At 38.5% G+C, this 16,600-nt stretch overlaps 1 protein-coding gene across 1 annotated transcript in view; it reads left to right on the plus strand.

Annotated features, from left to right (window-relative positions):
- The window catches only part of LOC105000199 (cGMP-inhibited 3',5'-cyclic phosphodiesterase A), a 348,425-nt gene that overhangs the window by 304,681 nt on the left and 27,144 nt on the right, over positions 1-16,600 (plus strand). The window contains exons 6-9 of the mRNA XM_010855927.1: positions 1,429-1,648; positions 5,566-5,651; positions 8,921-9,075; positions 11,077-11,214. Of these exons, the coding sequence (XP_010854229.1) occupies positions 1,429-1,648; positions 5,566-5,651; positions 8,921-9,075; positions 11,077-11,214 (599 nt within the window). The remainder of the gene's footprint in view (positions 1-1,428; positions 1,649-5,565; positions 5,652-8,920; positions 9,076-11,076; positions 11,215-16,600) is intronic.

Below are 16,600 nucleotides of genomic sequence, written 5' to 3' on the forward strand. Positions count from 1 at the left end.
TGGTATTCCCATCTCTTTCAGAATTTTCCACAGTTTATTGTGATCCAAACAGTCAAAGGCTTTGGCATAGTCAATAAAGCAGAAATAGATGTTTTTCTGGAACTCTCTTGCTTTTTCCATGATCCAGCGGATGTTGGCAATTTGATCTCTGGTTCCTCTGCCTTTTCTAAATCCAGTTTGAACATCTGGAAGTTCACGGTTCACATATTGCTGAAGCCTGGCTTGGAGAATTTTGAGCGTTACTCTACTAGTGTGTGAGACGAGTGCAATTGTGCGGTAGTTTGAGCATTCTTTGGCATTGACTTTCTTTGGGATTGGAATGAAAACTGACCTTTTCCAGTCCTGTGGCCACTGCTGAGTTTTCCAAATTTGCTGGCATATTGAGTGCAGCACTTTCGCAGCATCATCTTTCAGGATTTGAAATAGCTCAACTGGAATTCTATCATCTCCACTAGCTTTGTTTTTAGTGATGCTTCCTAAGGCCCACTTGACTTCACATTCCTGGATGTCTGGCTCTAGGTCAGTGATCACACCATCGTGATTATCTGGGTCGTGAAGATCTTTTTTGTACAGTTCTTCTGTGTGTTCTTGCCACCTCTTCTTGATATCTTCTGCTTCTGTTAGGTCCATACCATTTCTGTCCTTTATCGAGCCCATCTTTGCATGAAATGTTCCTTTGGTATCTCTGATTTTCTTGAAGAGATCTCTAGTCTTTCCCATTTTGTTGTTTTCCTCTATTTCTTTGCATTGATCGCTGAAGAAGGCTTTCTTATCTCTTCTTGCTATTCTTTGGAACTCCGCATTCAGATGTTTATATCTTTCTTTTTCTCCTTTGCTTTTCACTTCTCTTCTTTTCACAGCTATTTATAAGGCCTCCCCAGACACCCATTTTGCTTTTTTTGCATTTCTTTTCCATGGGGATGGTCTTGATCCCTGTCTCCTGTACAATGTCACGAACCTCATTCCATAGTTCATCAGGCAGTCTATCTATCAGATCTAGGCCCTTAAATCTATTTCTCACTTCCACTGTATAATCATAAGGGATTTGATTTAGGTCGTACCTGAATGGTCTAGTGGTTTTCCCTACTTTCTTCAATTTAAGTCTGAATTTGGCAATAAGGAGTTCTATACTCCAATAAAAATTAGAAAATAATATCTTTCTGTCCTGAAGTTACTCCAGGACACCAGGGCTTTTACTGAACTTGCTAGCATTGCCACTGAATTTTCATGATGATTCATTTCTCATATTTCATGCTGCAGTGATGCCCCCACTGTGCAGCCTGTCTGCAGAGGAGGCCGGCCCTGTGGTCTGAGGACTCACATAGTCCTTCCTGAGTTAAAAGGAGTCCAAAGGGAAGGCTAAGAGCTGCAATTTTGACTTTCAAAGACATTTACTTAGGACTTAACAGTTCTCTCTTTGTTTATTAGGTTCCCTTGTGAAAATTTCACCTCTTTCCTCACCCTCTTCCTCACCTCTCCACGGGACCCCTGCCAGCAGCCCGGTCAGCAAAGTTTCTGCAGTGCAGTTCCCAGAGTCTTCCGACACAACTGCCAAATCAGGCCTAAGTTCTCACCGGGCCTTAACTTACACACAGAGCGCCCCTGATCTTTCTCCTCAGATCCTGAATCCACCTGTTATATGCAGCAGGTAAGGAATTTTATGTTGTTCACTGGAGTCTAAGTAATAATAAAACTAACACTGGTTTTCCCCTTAGGAACTCTCACCACCAGCCCACATAGCTTTGTGTAGGTTGCCTAAGTAGTGACAAGAAAGTCCAAGACAGTGTGGTCTGTGTTGAATAGGCTGGAATAGAAACTTAATTTTTCAGTGCTTCTCCGTTCATAGGAATTTTAGAGATCTTATGTTCCATACATGTCTGTGGTGCTGATATAAAATAATTAGTTTTATATTTTACCTGCTTACTGATAGAGAGTGCATCAAACATCTAATTAAAAACTCCTATCAAGTCATTCAGTGTAATTTGGTATTTTGTTGGGATATCTTTTACTTGTTCTCCAGGGAGAATTTTATACCGATTTTAAAGGTACTGTTTTTTAAGGTTGCATTTCCCATTGTGACATTTTAAAAATGTGCAGATAATGTGTCACACATTGTGACTGTTCCCAAATGGATCTCTGAATACAATGAAGCGATTGCCTGTGCTGCTCTGTCATGTTTAAATAGGGAGACAAAGTGTTGTCTCTTACAGGGGATAAGAAAAAAGAACCTAACATGGTAAGATTAATTATTTTGTCTATATTGTCACTAAAAAAGGAATACCTTCTCTACCAATTAACATATTATTGTTCTTCAGTAATAGCTTCATCTTGAATACCTGCTTTAAAGCATTGCAATTTTTTTAAGTAGAAAAGAGTTGAGTGTTTTAAAATTAAGTATAATTATGAGAGTGCCTTGAATAAAATGTTATTTCCCCCCCTAAGCTGAATGACCATAACTGAATAAATTAGTTACATGTTGGTCTTCTTATATCAAATACTGGGTCACAGACCCAGATTTGACCAGTGAATTCAAATTTAAGCCTCACAAATTTCATTTTCTGACCCTTTGTTCATAAATTCTGTGTTAAATAATCATTTTTATAATCTTTATTTTTGCTTCTTTTCTCTTTATAAATACTTTCAAAGGGATGATAATTTGTGTTTGGTTAGGACCGGAGTGAAAAGTTATTCCACCATCCAAACCTTACTCTGTTGCTCTGTGCATAATACCATTTTCAATAGAATCATTCCCTTAGGATGTTAATCCCATCTTTTTCTGTGGTAAAACAGGCCTATCATATTTTCCTTTTAGCGATTTACAACACGCATCACTTTATTGGAAGCTCTGAGAAGTCCTGCAAAAAGAAAACGCCTTGAGTTTTGTTTCCTCTGGCATCTCCTGACTTTATTTAACCACAGAACCCATTTCTTTAGGTTAACACCCAGTAATTGCCCGTGGAGCTAGTGTCTGGGGGAACACCCTGAAGAAACACTTTTTTGTGGTGTGCGTCCTGGGCCCAGATGAAACCCAAGGGAGTCACCAGACTCAATGACATCTGCTTGCAGCGTTTCTAGGGAGACACATCCACTGTGAGCTGCAGACTTTTAAGAAATCAGTTGCCTATAGGAAGAACCAAGGGGTTCAGAAAAGATGTATTATACCACTTCCGTAGCTTTGCTCACCAAAGTCTTTTTTTTTTTTTTTGGTATTCTTAGCAGAAAGAATGTAATGGGATTTTTATAAAAGAGGTTTTGGAGAAAAACAAGGGAATTTAACTGCCTACTTGTTCAGTAATGTTTATAAATCCAGTAGTGTGTGTTTTATTTGCTGGGGCTTTATAAATCTATAATTCAAACCATGTTTTATTATTGCCTTCAAGGCAGCCACCCATGTAGGCACAGAGAGCTCCAGAAACACACGACTAATTATTGTGGTTTTCCCTGCTGAACTTGAAGGGCTTGGCGTTGAATCCGAGTCTCTTGGCTGCTGTAACGTCTATGCAACAAGCTGTTTTTCTGGCAGGAGAGGTAGTCTATTTGAACTCCTAATTTAAACGTTCCTTTCAAGTATTATCTTGCAGAGAAAAATCTTCAAACTAGTAAACTACTTTTACCAAGTTTCATCCCAGAACAGAAACCCATAATTTACACCTATGGACTTTTTCCTTCGGTTCTGTCATTTTCTTTTGAGTCCCTAAGTCAGACTGATGGGATTTCATAATTAAAAATATTTCATATGTGATGCTTTCCACTGACATTCAAGGCTTGAAAAATAAATTTGCTTTGGATGAAAACACTCTAACTGGGAAATGCTTATCTCTACTACACATATAAACACAATTCAAGGGGAAAAAGTGATGAGATATTTAATATATTAAATTATAAACTATGATTCTTCTCTTTTCTATTTAGAGTGAGTAATTTGTGGCTAAATAGCAAATAAACAAAAGTTCTCTGAGACCCTTTGTATGAATAATATTAGGCAGAATGAAAGAACCCAGAAACAAAATACAGAATTAAAACCTAATCAAGTCTCTAAACAAGATAAGTGAGAGAAGAAACTTGCCAGACCATTTGCGGGATTACTTTGTAATTTATTAAACAGTCAAACTGTTGAGAAAGCAAATGTAGCCTGCCTCCTCCAACTTCTTATGTTAAAGAACCCTGCCCATCTCTCAAGGACCTTCATTTTTCTCCATGTTGATATTCAACTCTTTGCAACCCCATGGATTGTAGCCCTCCAGGCTCCTCTGTCCATGAGATTCTCCAGGCAAGAATACTGATGTGGGTAGCCATTTCCTTCTCCAGGGCATCCTCTCAACCCAGAGATTGAACCCACATCTCCTGCACTGGCAAACGGATTCTTTACCACTGAGCCCCCACGGAAGCCCTTTTTCTCCTTTACCCACAGTATACTCCCTTGATCTGTTTTTCTCAACTTGCATCCTGTGTGGTCAGGTTTACAGCCACTGTTTGTCAAAATATACCTTAACAGGTGAACTGATCCATCTGAAGACAAATAATTAAATTTTATGGAAAAAAATAAAAATAATCTACCAGTTTTTTTATTTTCATGTTTGCAATCATTTTTTAAAGGGCTTTTTGGATATAACCCACAGAAATAAATCTAATCATGAAGCTTTTTAGCAGACACAAAATGATTCCGCTGGGAAAGATATTTTTGACCAAATACACATAGGCACTTCCAAAATCACTGCTGTAAGTATGTAGCTGACTATTCCAGGATTCTCTAAATAATGTCAGAGAAAATTACCAACAGTTTCATTTCACCTCAAATATGATCTTGATTGTGGAAGAGCATGAGAGTTGAACAGAGTGTCTGATCCTTTGTATTGAGTATGCTTTCCTTCAGTTCAGTTCAGTCTCTCAGTCGTGTCCAACTCTTTGCGACCCCATGAACCGCAGCACGCCAGGCCTCCCTGTCCATCACCAACTCCCGGAGTCCCCCTAAACCCATGTCCATTGTGTCGGTGATACCATCTAACCATCTCATCCTCTGCCATCCCCTTCTCCTCCTGCCCTCAATCTTTCCCAGCATCAGAGTCTTTTCAAATGAGTCAGCTCTCTGCATTAGGTGGACAAAGTATTGGAGTTTCAGCTTAAACATCAGTCCCTCCAATGAACACCCAGGATTGATCTTCTTTAGGATGGACTGGTTGGATTTCCTTGTAGTCCAAGGGACTCTCAGGAATCTTCTCCAACGCCACAGTTCAAAAGCATCAATTCTTCGGCACTAAGCTTTCTTTATAGTCCAACTCTCACATCCATACATGACTACTGGAAAAACCATAGCCTTGATTAGACAGACCTTTGTTGGCAAAGTAATGTCTCTGCTTTTTAATATGCTTTCCTTACCACTGACCAAAACAGTATCCCACATATCAATGTCCATGTAAAAGACAAAATGATTTTTTTTCCATCAGAGGAATAAGTAGAGTGCCAGAATATGTGATTGCTTTTTATCCTAATATATACATACCTGGTGTGTGCCTACAATTTTCTGAAAATAAAGGACCTACTTACAGCTGTTCCATTATTTCTCAGCTGTGGCAGACCATATTCCCAGGGGACTTCTGCCGACGGGCCCCTGGAAAGAAGCGGGGCAGCCATTCGGACACCAACCAGAACAGGTAATTCTTCTTTGGATTCTGTTCCTCAAAATGGAAACTGCTCTACTAGATTTTTTTTTTCCTAATCAGAAAAAGATAACATATGTTTCTGATTTTTTAGATTGCAAGTTTAAAAAGACAATGAAGGAGATAAAAATCATCCACAGTCCTACTACCTAGAGTTAATCATGGGTTATGTTTTGATACAAAGCTATCCAAAATGTTTATTGTGTCTGTACACAAATGAATATATTTTTAAATGAGACACCATTTTCTATAATGTATAGAACACTATATAAATGCTATTTTATCTTGGACATTGTAGGGTCATCTATTTTAGGGTATGCTCTGGGGATCTCCATCACAGAGCCTGAGAATTGACCCTGCTTAGATTACTGTGAGCTTGGGAGGTAAAAACCATAGTTTTTCTTGAGGCAGTATTACAGAGGCTCAGAAAAATAGGCATTGCAGCTTGATTTATATCCTGATTCTGCTTCCAACTCGTCTGTAATCTCTGTGTCTTAGTTCCTTCATCAGTAATAGAGATAATAAGGGTCCTACTGGACGAGGATTATAGATAGTTAAATTACTAAAGTACAGAAAGCACTTATTATAGTATCTGGGTCACTGTAAGGAGTGTTTGCTGCCACAGTTATCGTAATAATTATTATTTTATTTTTATTGGTGTAACCCTAGGGACTTGCTTTTGTTATTGCTGCAAGTTCACAAGGCAGGAAACCAGGGGGCGCTACTGGTAAAGAATCCGCCTGCCAATGCAGGAGACCCCAGAGACCAAGGCATGATCCCTGGGTCAGGAAGATCCCCTGGGAGTAGCAGATGGCAACCCGCTCCAGCATCCTTGCCTGGGAAATTCCGTGGACGGAGGAGCCTGGCAGGCTATGGACCAGGCGATTGCAAAGAGTCAGACACAACTGGGCGCACGTGTTGTGCACACACACACATATGAACTTTAGGCTTTATGATGATAGAGTGATCTAAGAATGGTTCTTAATTATCTGCTCCAGCATTTTTTAATACTCAATAAATATTGATTATTTGCCTATGAGAATGATGTGCCATGGCATTGGACAAACATCCAGGGACATAGGCAAGGGGAAATTAAAAGGAGGGTTCTCTGTGTGGCCGTTATACGATAGGGTACACTGAAGACTCAGAATATTCTCTTCTCTACGTCCCTGATCTTCCCTGACTCTACTGAGGCTGATAGAATAAGGAGTGTCTCCTTATCACCCTTGGCCTCCTGTGGAGCTATATGGCCTTTGAGTGTGCTTCTTCATTTTTCTGAAAATTCTGGGATTGAAACTTATCAGTTACATGTTTTTATAATTGCTGTGTCTGATTCTAATATAGAAGCAGTTGCATGAGAAAGATAAAAGAAAGATGGGTCCTTGAAAATGTGCAACAGAATACTCCTGATCGGAATAGGCTACATAATAAAAGCCATTATTCACCAGCAATATGAGGACATTTGACAAACCTAGACTATTCAAGCAGCTTTGGAAAAAAAGAGCAAATTTTCCTTCAATACTTAAACTACCCTAAAGAAGAAAGTATGGTGCTGGTGTAAACATTATCAAATAGAATCATATGGAATTGAGTAGAAAGTCCCACATTAGACCCACACCTATTCAGCTGTTGAACCTTCAACAAAGATCCATTTTTCCAAGCAAATGGAGCTAGGAAAAAATGAATCTCACCCCTTACTTCACACCTGATGAAATTTTATCCTGAGATGGCGCACAGACCCAATGGTAAAACCTAAAACAGTAAAACTTCTGAAAGAGAATGCGGGAAGATATCTTTGTGACTTAGGGAAAGGTGAAGATTTTATAGGCCATGGAAAGCAATAACCATTTTAAGAAAAACTAGATTTCATCAGAGGTAGAATATAGGAACTCAGATTTCATGAGTTCACTTCTGATGGTAGGATTTATCAGCTGTGGGCTCTTGGGCAACTTAAGCCTTTCTGTGCCTCAGTTTCCTGTTTGCAAAGTGAGCATATTAATGATGCAGTAGGGCAATAATACCTACCTCATAGGATTGTTGAGAGGATTCAGCATATTTGTACAAATAAAGTGCTTTCTGTGGTATCTCCCACGTAGCGAGCACCCCATAAATTTCAGTCAGGTGTTTCAGTCAGAAGAAGCTTCTTGAGGTCTTTACCCCAGAAGCATGTTCTTCAGACTCTTGACATTACCTGATGTATTTTCTGATTAGCACAGTTTAGTGTTCTTGCCTGGAGAATCCCGGGGATGGGGGAGCCTGGTGGGCTGCAGTCTATGGGGTTGCACAGAGTTGGACACGACTGAAGCAACTTAGCAGCAGCAGCAGCAGCACTAACTGTAATGAAAGATAGTGGAGATGAGTAAGGAAGGAAGGAAGCACAGATGTCTAGGGACCAAGATTGGATACAAGGACCTGCCATGCTCTTTAGCACATGCTGTGGCTTCTATATTCTACAGATTGCTTTGTTCTTGGGTATCACCTCAAATTCTCTTGCCCATGTGACATTTCTAGGGTTAGGGTTCTAATCAGCTACTTGGTAGTTTAGTGTGTTGGAGCATGCATAAAAGAAAAAGAATTATAAAGTCACAGGAGTTTATATGAAACCTGTGAACTTATCTACAAAACAGAAGTAGACTCACAGACATAGAAGATAAACTTAGGGTTACCAAAGAGGAAAGCATGTGAGGGAGAGATAAAGTAGGATTTGGGGATTAGCATCCCTGGTGATTCAAATGGTAAAGAATCTGGCTGCAATGCAAGAGACCTGGGTTAGATTCCTGAATCAGGAAGATCCCCTGGAGAAAGAAACAGCAACTCACTCCAGTATTCTTGCCTGGAGAATTCCATGGACAAAGGAACCTGGTAAGCTACAATCCATAGGATCACAAAGAGGTATCAACTACTGACCTGAGCATTATTATTGAGGGATTATTGGATGTCATATAAATCACAGATCATAATTCCATCTGTTTTATTGGGTTAAAAAGGATGTGTTTGCTCAGACTCTGGGAAATAGTAAGGACAGGGAAGCCTGGGGTGCTGCAGTCCATGGGGTCACAAATAGTTGGACATGACGTAGCAACTGAACAACAACAAAAATGTGTGCTTTCGCCCACCCGATGATCTTATGTTCTTGGTGTGTAAGCTCAGGAAAGTGGAATTTTCCTATGATATTTGTAGTATGTGTTTTAGGACTATTTGCTTAAATAGGACCCCTTTTTTCACTGCAAGTTTCATAATAAGCTCTTGCCTTTTAATTGCAGATGACGTCACTCAAGTTACCTCTGATTATGAAACGAATAACAACAGTGATAGCAGTGATATTGTACAGAATGAAGATGAGACTGAGGGCCCCAGAGAGGCTCTGAGAAAGACATCATCTTGCAGCACCTACGCTCCGGAGACCATGATGTTCCTGGTAGACACCCATCACTTATCTCATTAACTGACTTGAAAAATTGGTTTCTGTGACAGGAATTGACTTAGGAACAGATCCCTGAATCACCTCTTACATGGGTTACATGTATCTTGTAGCCCTTCCTGTATATCTGTATTATTTTCCTCTAAGTCTTACTGGTCTCAGGATTCTATTGTGGCTTCCCAGGTGGTGCTAATAGTAAAGAACCTGCTTCCCAGTGCAGGAGACATTAAGAGATGTGGGTTTGACCCGTGGGTAGGAGAGATGCCCTGGAGGAGGAAATGGCAATCCACTCCAGTGTTCTTGCCTAGAGAATCCTGTGGACAGAGGAGCCTGGCAGGCTATAGCCCATAGGGTCAGTTCTAGTATTTAATGATTAAAAACTTAAGTATTCATCTCCACAACTGATTGCAGTATTTCTTAACCAAGTCTAAAAATGTAAATATGCCTAGGAAAATTAATTGTCTCGATCAGGAAGGTAACATTTTATAAATATAAATCAATCAAAATGAAATCTGTCCTTTATCTTAGGACTTCTGTTGGCTTTTTCTAGCACCTCCTTGATTTAGAAAGTGAGCCAGTGTTTATTTTCCTTGTTATATTAAACCAGGTTGACATTGACACTCCCCATTAAAATATTTTTTATTTATTTATTCTGTGTATTTTATTCTGTGTATTTATTCTGTGTATTTAAATAGCTCCACTTAAAGAGGATGGAAGCATACATTTGAGTCTGGTTCATTTGGGGGAGGCAATAAATAGCAGAAAACACTTGACTGTAATGTGATTTTCCATTGCTGATTTTATCATTTCTCTTTTACCTAATTTACCATATATACTTTTATTTTTTTATTTAGTTTTTAATTGGAGTATAATTGCTTTACAATGTTGTATTGGTTTTTACCATGCAACAATACAAAGCATAGCTATACATATGCATGCTAAGTTGCTTCAGTCGTGTTCAAAAATTTGTGACCCTATGAACAGTAGCTTGCCAGGCTCTATCTGTCCATGGGATTCTCCAGGTAAAAATACTGGAGTGGGTTGCCATTTCCTTCTCCAGGGGATCTTCCCAACCCAGTGATCGAAGATGTAAGATGCATCTCTTACATCTCCTGCATTGGCAGGCATGTTCTTTACCAGTAGCGCTACCTGGCTCTTCCCTAATTATATACATATATAACTATATATAACTATACATATAACTATATATATATATGCACACACACACACACTTACATATCCCCCTCCTACTATTTATAGTTTAAAATTGTCAGATAAAATAACTTAGGTGTTTCTTTATCCTCATTTTTTTTTTCTGGTAAATAAACTCTTAAGAATGTCTTTATTTGGTACCTGTTATACATTTTTGTTTTTACATATATTTGGTGCATGTTTTTTGGAAACCATGCAACACATGAATTAAATTAAAATACCTGAAAATTGTAGTAACTGTAACTCTATAGGATTAATGCTGATTTTGAAGCAATAATATAAATTGTACCAATTAGAGTAAGGGTGATTTACTCCCTCTCCCTACTCAAGGTTTTTTTGTTGTTTTTTGTTTTTGTTTTTTTTTTTAGAGTTCAATAAGCCAGGAATCCTCATCTCAGAAGAATTTACATAAATATATAGAGGGAAATTTGCATACAGTTTCAGAGTGTTCTGAAGTCCTTGAATCTTTAAGAATTACACAGAAGACTAAAAAGCAGTTATGTTAATTTATGAAAGAAGCATCCAATTTTTCTATAGCATAGATGAACCAGCAATAGGCAGCACATAACGCAAAACTCATATCTGAATCATTAAGACCTTTTCTCATATCTTTGGGGTCAATATTTTGTTTCTTTTGACTTTTTTTTTTAAGATCATTAAGTCACCCAAAGTCATTTATTTCAGGTAAATTCCACTTGATTTAGAAAAGAAGGAACTTACCAAAGAAGGAACAAATTGCTATGTAGAAAAACTGCACGTTGTTAAAATATTTTATCTTCATTATAGGAAAAACCAATTCTTGCTCCTGAACCTCTTGTCATGGACAACTTGGACTCAATTATGGAGCAATTGAATACTTGGAATTTTCCAATTTTTGATTTGGTGGAAAAAATAGGAAGAAAATGTGGCCGTATTCTTAGTCAGGTAAGAAATGCATTCATGTATATGACTTTAAATGTAGGGAAAATATTCCTTAGTTGTTTAAAGCTCTGCACGTGGTTAACACCACTGGTGAGCATTAGGTGGAGAATACCCAGCATTCTGCAGAATCCTTGGTGGTGGGGTAACAAAAGAAATCGGAACTTCAAGTGAATAGAATATTGTATTCTTCAATTAAAATATTATATATATTCTAAGACAAAATGGAGGGAGCAGGGATACAAAAGGGAAGTGAAAAAATGATCTAAATTCATAGAATTCAACAAAAGGAAGCTGAACCAAGACCTCAAAAGAAGAAAGCTGCCAATTTATAAACACTAATTTATTGTCTAATAATTTCCAATTACGTTTTGTTTTTTTTTTAACTTTAGAGTAGTACAGTGCGTAGGCCTTATCTGATGGCTCAGATAGTAAAGAATCCACCTGCAGTGCAGGTGACCCGGGTTTGATCCCTGGGTTAAGAAATCCCCTAAAGAAGGGAACAGCTATCCACTCTAGAATTCTTGCCTGGAGAATTCCATGAGAGAGAGAAGCCTGGTGGGCTATAGTCCATGAGGTCCCCAAGAGTCAGACACAACTGAGTGACTAACACTTTTACTTTCTTTCACTTTAGTCCTTATCAAAAATAAAATATTAAAAGTATGTTTCCCCCAATCTGTGAGAAGCATATTAAATACAGCTCTTTATTTAAATATGAAAAATGTCTTTCAGTATCACAAGAAATATAGAATAAAACTATTGCTACATAAAATGTCTTTTTTTTTCCCCTTAAGTACTTTTTCCCTAAGTTTGACCAGTTTCAAGATTTTCCAAATAATGTTTCATTTCCCTGAGGGAGAGAGAAAACATACAGAAACTAAGAATTTGAACATGTTTGTTCTCAATAAATAAAACAATAGGGATTTGCTTCATTATCTAGCCCCTACTAAAATGCACACTCTTAATCAATGGGGATCATGGGTAGGAGGAGGAGGGGGGCAACCGAGGATGAGGTGGTCAGATAGCATCACTGAGTCAATGGACATGAGTTTGAGCAAACTCTGGGAGATAGTGAAGAACAGGGAAGCCTGGTGTGCTGTAGTCCATGAGGTCTCAAAGAGTTGGACGTGACTGAGTGACTGAACAACAAAATCGTGAAAGGGGCTCAGTCGTGTCCAACTCTTTGTGACCCCATATGGACTATACAGTCCATGGAATTCTCCAGGCCAGAATACTGGAGTGGGCAGCCTTTCCCGTGTCCTGGGAATCTTCCCAACCCAGGAATCAAACTAGGGTCTCCCACATTGCAGGCAGACTCTATAAGTTGAACCACAAGGGAAGCCCAAGCATACTGGAGTGGGTAGCCTTTCCCTTCTCCAGCAGATCTTCCCGACCCAGGAATCAAACCAGGGTATCCTGCATTGCAGGCAGATTCTTTACCAACTGAGCTATCTTGAAATGATAGTTATCAGCTTATTTTAAAATGTTTTAGGTTAGTTCTTAGAGATTGGAGAAATATCACAGCAGAGATACTAAAGACTAAAAGATTTGTTAATATCAGACTTAGGTGAGAATTCAGAACCCATTAACCCTTGCCTGCAAAACACTAGAAGAGAAATCATTTGCTGGACTGATTTCTTCTCTGTGCAGTGGACACAGGCTTCCTTCAGAACTCTGAGCAAGTTATCTGATTGTGGAATTTCAAAGTGAGGGTTCCTGATCCATGAAGGTTTAAAGGAAGGAATAGAGAGAACTTCTACCTTGTTCAAACACTAATGCTAGGCTAGTCTTCAAGACGAAAAATGTGTCCCTGCCTTCACGGAACTTCTGCTCCAACAGGAAAATTAGATATGTATCCAAATAATGACACTTCAACTTGCTACACGCAGAGGTATGTTCAAATAATGGATGGCTTGTGAAGCTCATGGAGAAGGAAATGGCAACCCACTCCAGTGTTCTTGCCTGGAGAATCCCAGAGACGGGGGAGCCTGGTGGGCTGCCGTCTATGGGGTCGCACAGAGTCGGACACAACTGAAGCGACTTAGCAGTAGCAGTGTGAAGCTCAAAATAAGTAGAGAGTCTCCATAACACTTGGTCATAGCCTCTATTGGACTCTGTTCTGACCATGAACACATTGAGAACCAGAGTGGCAGCCCTTGGACTTTGACTTAGAGATACTATCCTTCTTTTTTTTTCTTAAAAAAATTTTATTGAGGTAACATTGGTTTAGGATATTATACAAGTTTCATGTGCATGCTATATTCGTTCTTCTGTAGACGCTGCTGTGTGCCACCACTGAAAATGTAGTTTCCATCTGTCACCATACAGTTGATCCCTTCACCTGTTTGCCCTCTCTCATCACTGCTCTGTTCTCTATGCCTACATATGTTTCTTTTTGTGTGGTTTGTTCACTAATCTTGTTTGTTATATTCCACATATAAGTGAAATCATATCTTTCTCTGTCTGACTGATATCATTTGGCAGAATATCCTCAAGATACATGCGTATTTTTGCAAATTAATAGTGCCATTCTCCTTCTCTTCCTTTCTCCTTGATGCTGACCAGCATCTTTTCACGCTGGCTGAGCTTGAAGGCCGGTTTAAAAGGACCCCTGTTTTCTTCAGTCCGTCTCTGCCTCATGCCTCAAGACTTCTCCAGGGAGGTTTTGTGTCCCATCCCTGAATCTCATTGCATACCAGAACTCTGAGGGTGTGATTTTACCTGGAAAAATGCCTGAAATGGTGCCACGACAGGAGGTGGCAGCGAGCCAGGAAGTCTTTTTTCTCTTCTATTGAAGAGTGTGTTCCCTGGTATGGGAAGAAAAGTCTCAAATTGTTTGGCATTTGGTATATATGTCACAGATGTTCCAAAACTTTACAGTTTTGTCTTCAGAGTAACTTGGATGCAGGTATTTTTTTTTTTAATCTCTAGTTGACAGAAGAAGAAACTGAGACTTAAAAGAGAAACGATACGGCTCATCTAAAGTCATATGGTAAACATTGGACCCAGGATTTGATGTATCTATATATAGAAAGTCCAGGGTTTTACCTTTATTTCAAATTCTTTTCAGCCCCTGCCAAATGCATTTATCGATTGTATTTTCAAACTCAGAATGGAGAGTCTGAGCAACAGAAAGTTGTCATTATAGCAACTGGTTTTACAGCACAAGTGACTGTACTAAATAGTGTTGCAGAAACCTGGCTCCCCTTGAAATTCTGTGAGGGCTGAGGGTTGGGGGAGTGACGGAAGGGAGCAACTTGACAGGTTTTGCCACAAAATATTTTCTAACTTGTGAATATAAATAGACAATAGAAAATAAGATATAAATAGCAATTAGATTTTTGTATCTTTTTTCCACTTATCTTTCAAAATAAATAACTACATGGTTTACAATGTCTCAATTTTTCTATAAAACCAACTATTGAACTCAGAGAAAAGGCAACTTTATTTGCCTTGCTAAGTAGAACTTTATGATATTTTTTCTCTGATTTGAGTTTATAAGCACAAAAACCATGAAATTTTCAGTGTGTTTTTTTTTTTTTTTTTTTTGCACTTTATAAGGCCTTAGAACAGCTGAAATGAATTAACTTGAACATTCCAAGAAATCACCTTCTGGCTGAGACTACACAGAAAAAGTCTCACTTCAAAAGACTTTTAAAGAGACATATGTGCAATGGAAATGACTTCTCAGCCTTAATGTACTGCCTGCCTTTTTGATGATTATCATGTTTATTTTAAAAAATTTAAAAGGACATCATTCAGATTTGGGAAGAGTATTTACTTTTTTTGGTTACCAATATTTACCCAGTTAACAGTGACTTTTCTTTATTTATGAGTTTGGATCATTGCCTGTTGATTTCTAACAGCTTCAGTGAAAACTTTCCTATTTGAAAATCATACCCTAAAAATGTCTTGTCTGAATTTTTCAATTCATCTTTCAAATATTTTAAGAGAATAATGGGAAACTTTAGTCATTTACAGTCCTAACAATATTGCTTTTCAAATAATGGTGATAGGATATGAAACAGTTAAGAGCACACAGTCTGAAGCCATAATGTTGGACTTGAATTCTGGTCTGATAATGTGTCAACCGTGTGATCTTTTACAAGTCATTCAACTTTTCTGTGCCTTAGAGTCCTCTGCTTTCAAGTGTAATAAGTAACAGTGTCTATCTCATAAGATGCTACATGGATTAATTAATATAAGTAATTAATATATGTAAATATATGTACTTGGAGGAGGCATCAAGCTTATTAAATGCATATATATATGTACAGAATAGTGAGTATATGTGTGTGTCAATAGCTGCTGCTATTATAAATAATTTTTATTGCAGTAACATGTATAGTTAAATCCACTGGGTATTTATAAACAAGGACTTGAATATAGCTTAAAGCAATAATAAGGAGAAAATAACTAGAAGAACTATGAAATATGACAGAAACCACAAACTTAACTTTCTAATGTATTTTTAAAAAGATGAGGTGGAGATGTTATGTAACACAGAAAAAGGGACAAAATTAAGTATACTTACCTGTATAGTTTTTTCAAAGTGAAAAAAGTGTGTGTAAATAATATACATACTCTATTCCCAATGGGCAGCCACAGTGCTCCTTTGAAAACATAAGTCAAATAAAGACACTTTCCCTGCTTCAACTCTTCAAAGGTTCCCTGCCTCACTCAGTATAAAAGTCCTTATACTGGTCAATCTGGCTGTGAAACAGGATTGCAACCCAGTCAACACCACTCTATAGTCACTAACTTAAATTTTACTCCTGTCCTCATTCATTCTGTTTTGACCATGTTGGTCTTCTTGCTGTTTTGTGAGTGTAGCAGACATACCTCAGGGCCTTTGCACTATCTTTCTCTTCTGCTTAGGAAACTTTCCTCAGATATTCCTATACGACACTCTGCATCTTCTTCAATTATTTGCTCAAACTCACCTGAATATGCCTCTTCTAACCACCATATTTAAAACAGCAATTGCCATGTCCTCCTGGACTCAAAGCTCTATTCCTGCTTCCCTTTTTCTTTGTTCATATAACATCCCTTTCAGTCATAGTGTGGTGGTGGTTTAGTTGCTAAGTTCTGTTCAGCTCTTGTGACCCCACGGATGGTAGCCCACCAGGCTCCTCTGTCCATGGGATTTTGCAGGCCAGAATACTGGAATGAGGTGCCATTTCCTTCACCAGGGATCTTCCAGACCCAGGGATCTAACCCAGGTCTCCTGTGCTGCAGGTGGTCTCCTGCATTTAGGTTGAGCCACTAGGGGAAGCTCAGTCATAGTGTGTACGTTACTAATTATGTCTATAATTTACTGCCCTCACCTGCTGGACCATAAATTCCTTTAAGGAAAGCTTCCTTGTTTTTTCATATATATATATGCATTATA

Source organism: Bison bison, unplaced genomic scaffold (assembly GCF_000754665.1).
Source record: "Bison bison bison isolate TAMUID 2011002044 unplaced genomic scaffold, Bison_UMD1.0 scf7180017864370, whole genome shotgun sequence".
Lineage (NCBI taxonomy): Eukaryota > Metazoa > Chordata > Mammalia > Artiodactyla > Bovidae > Bison > Bison bison.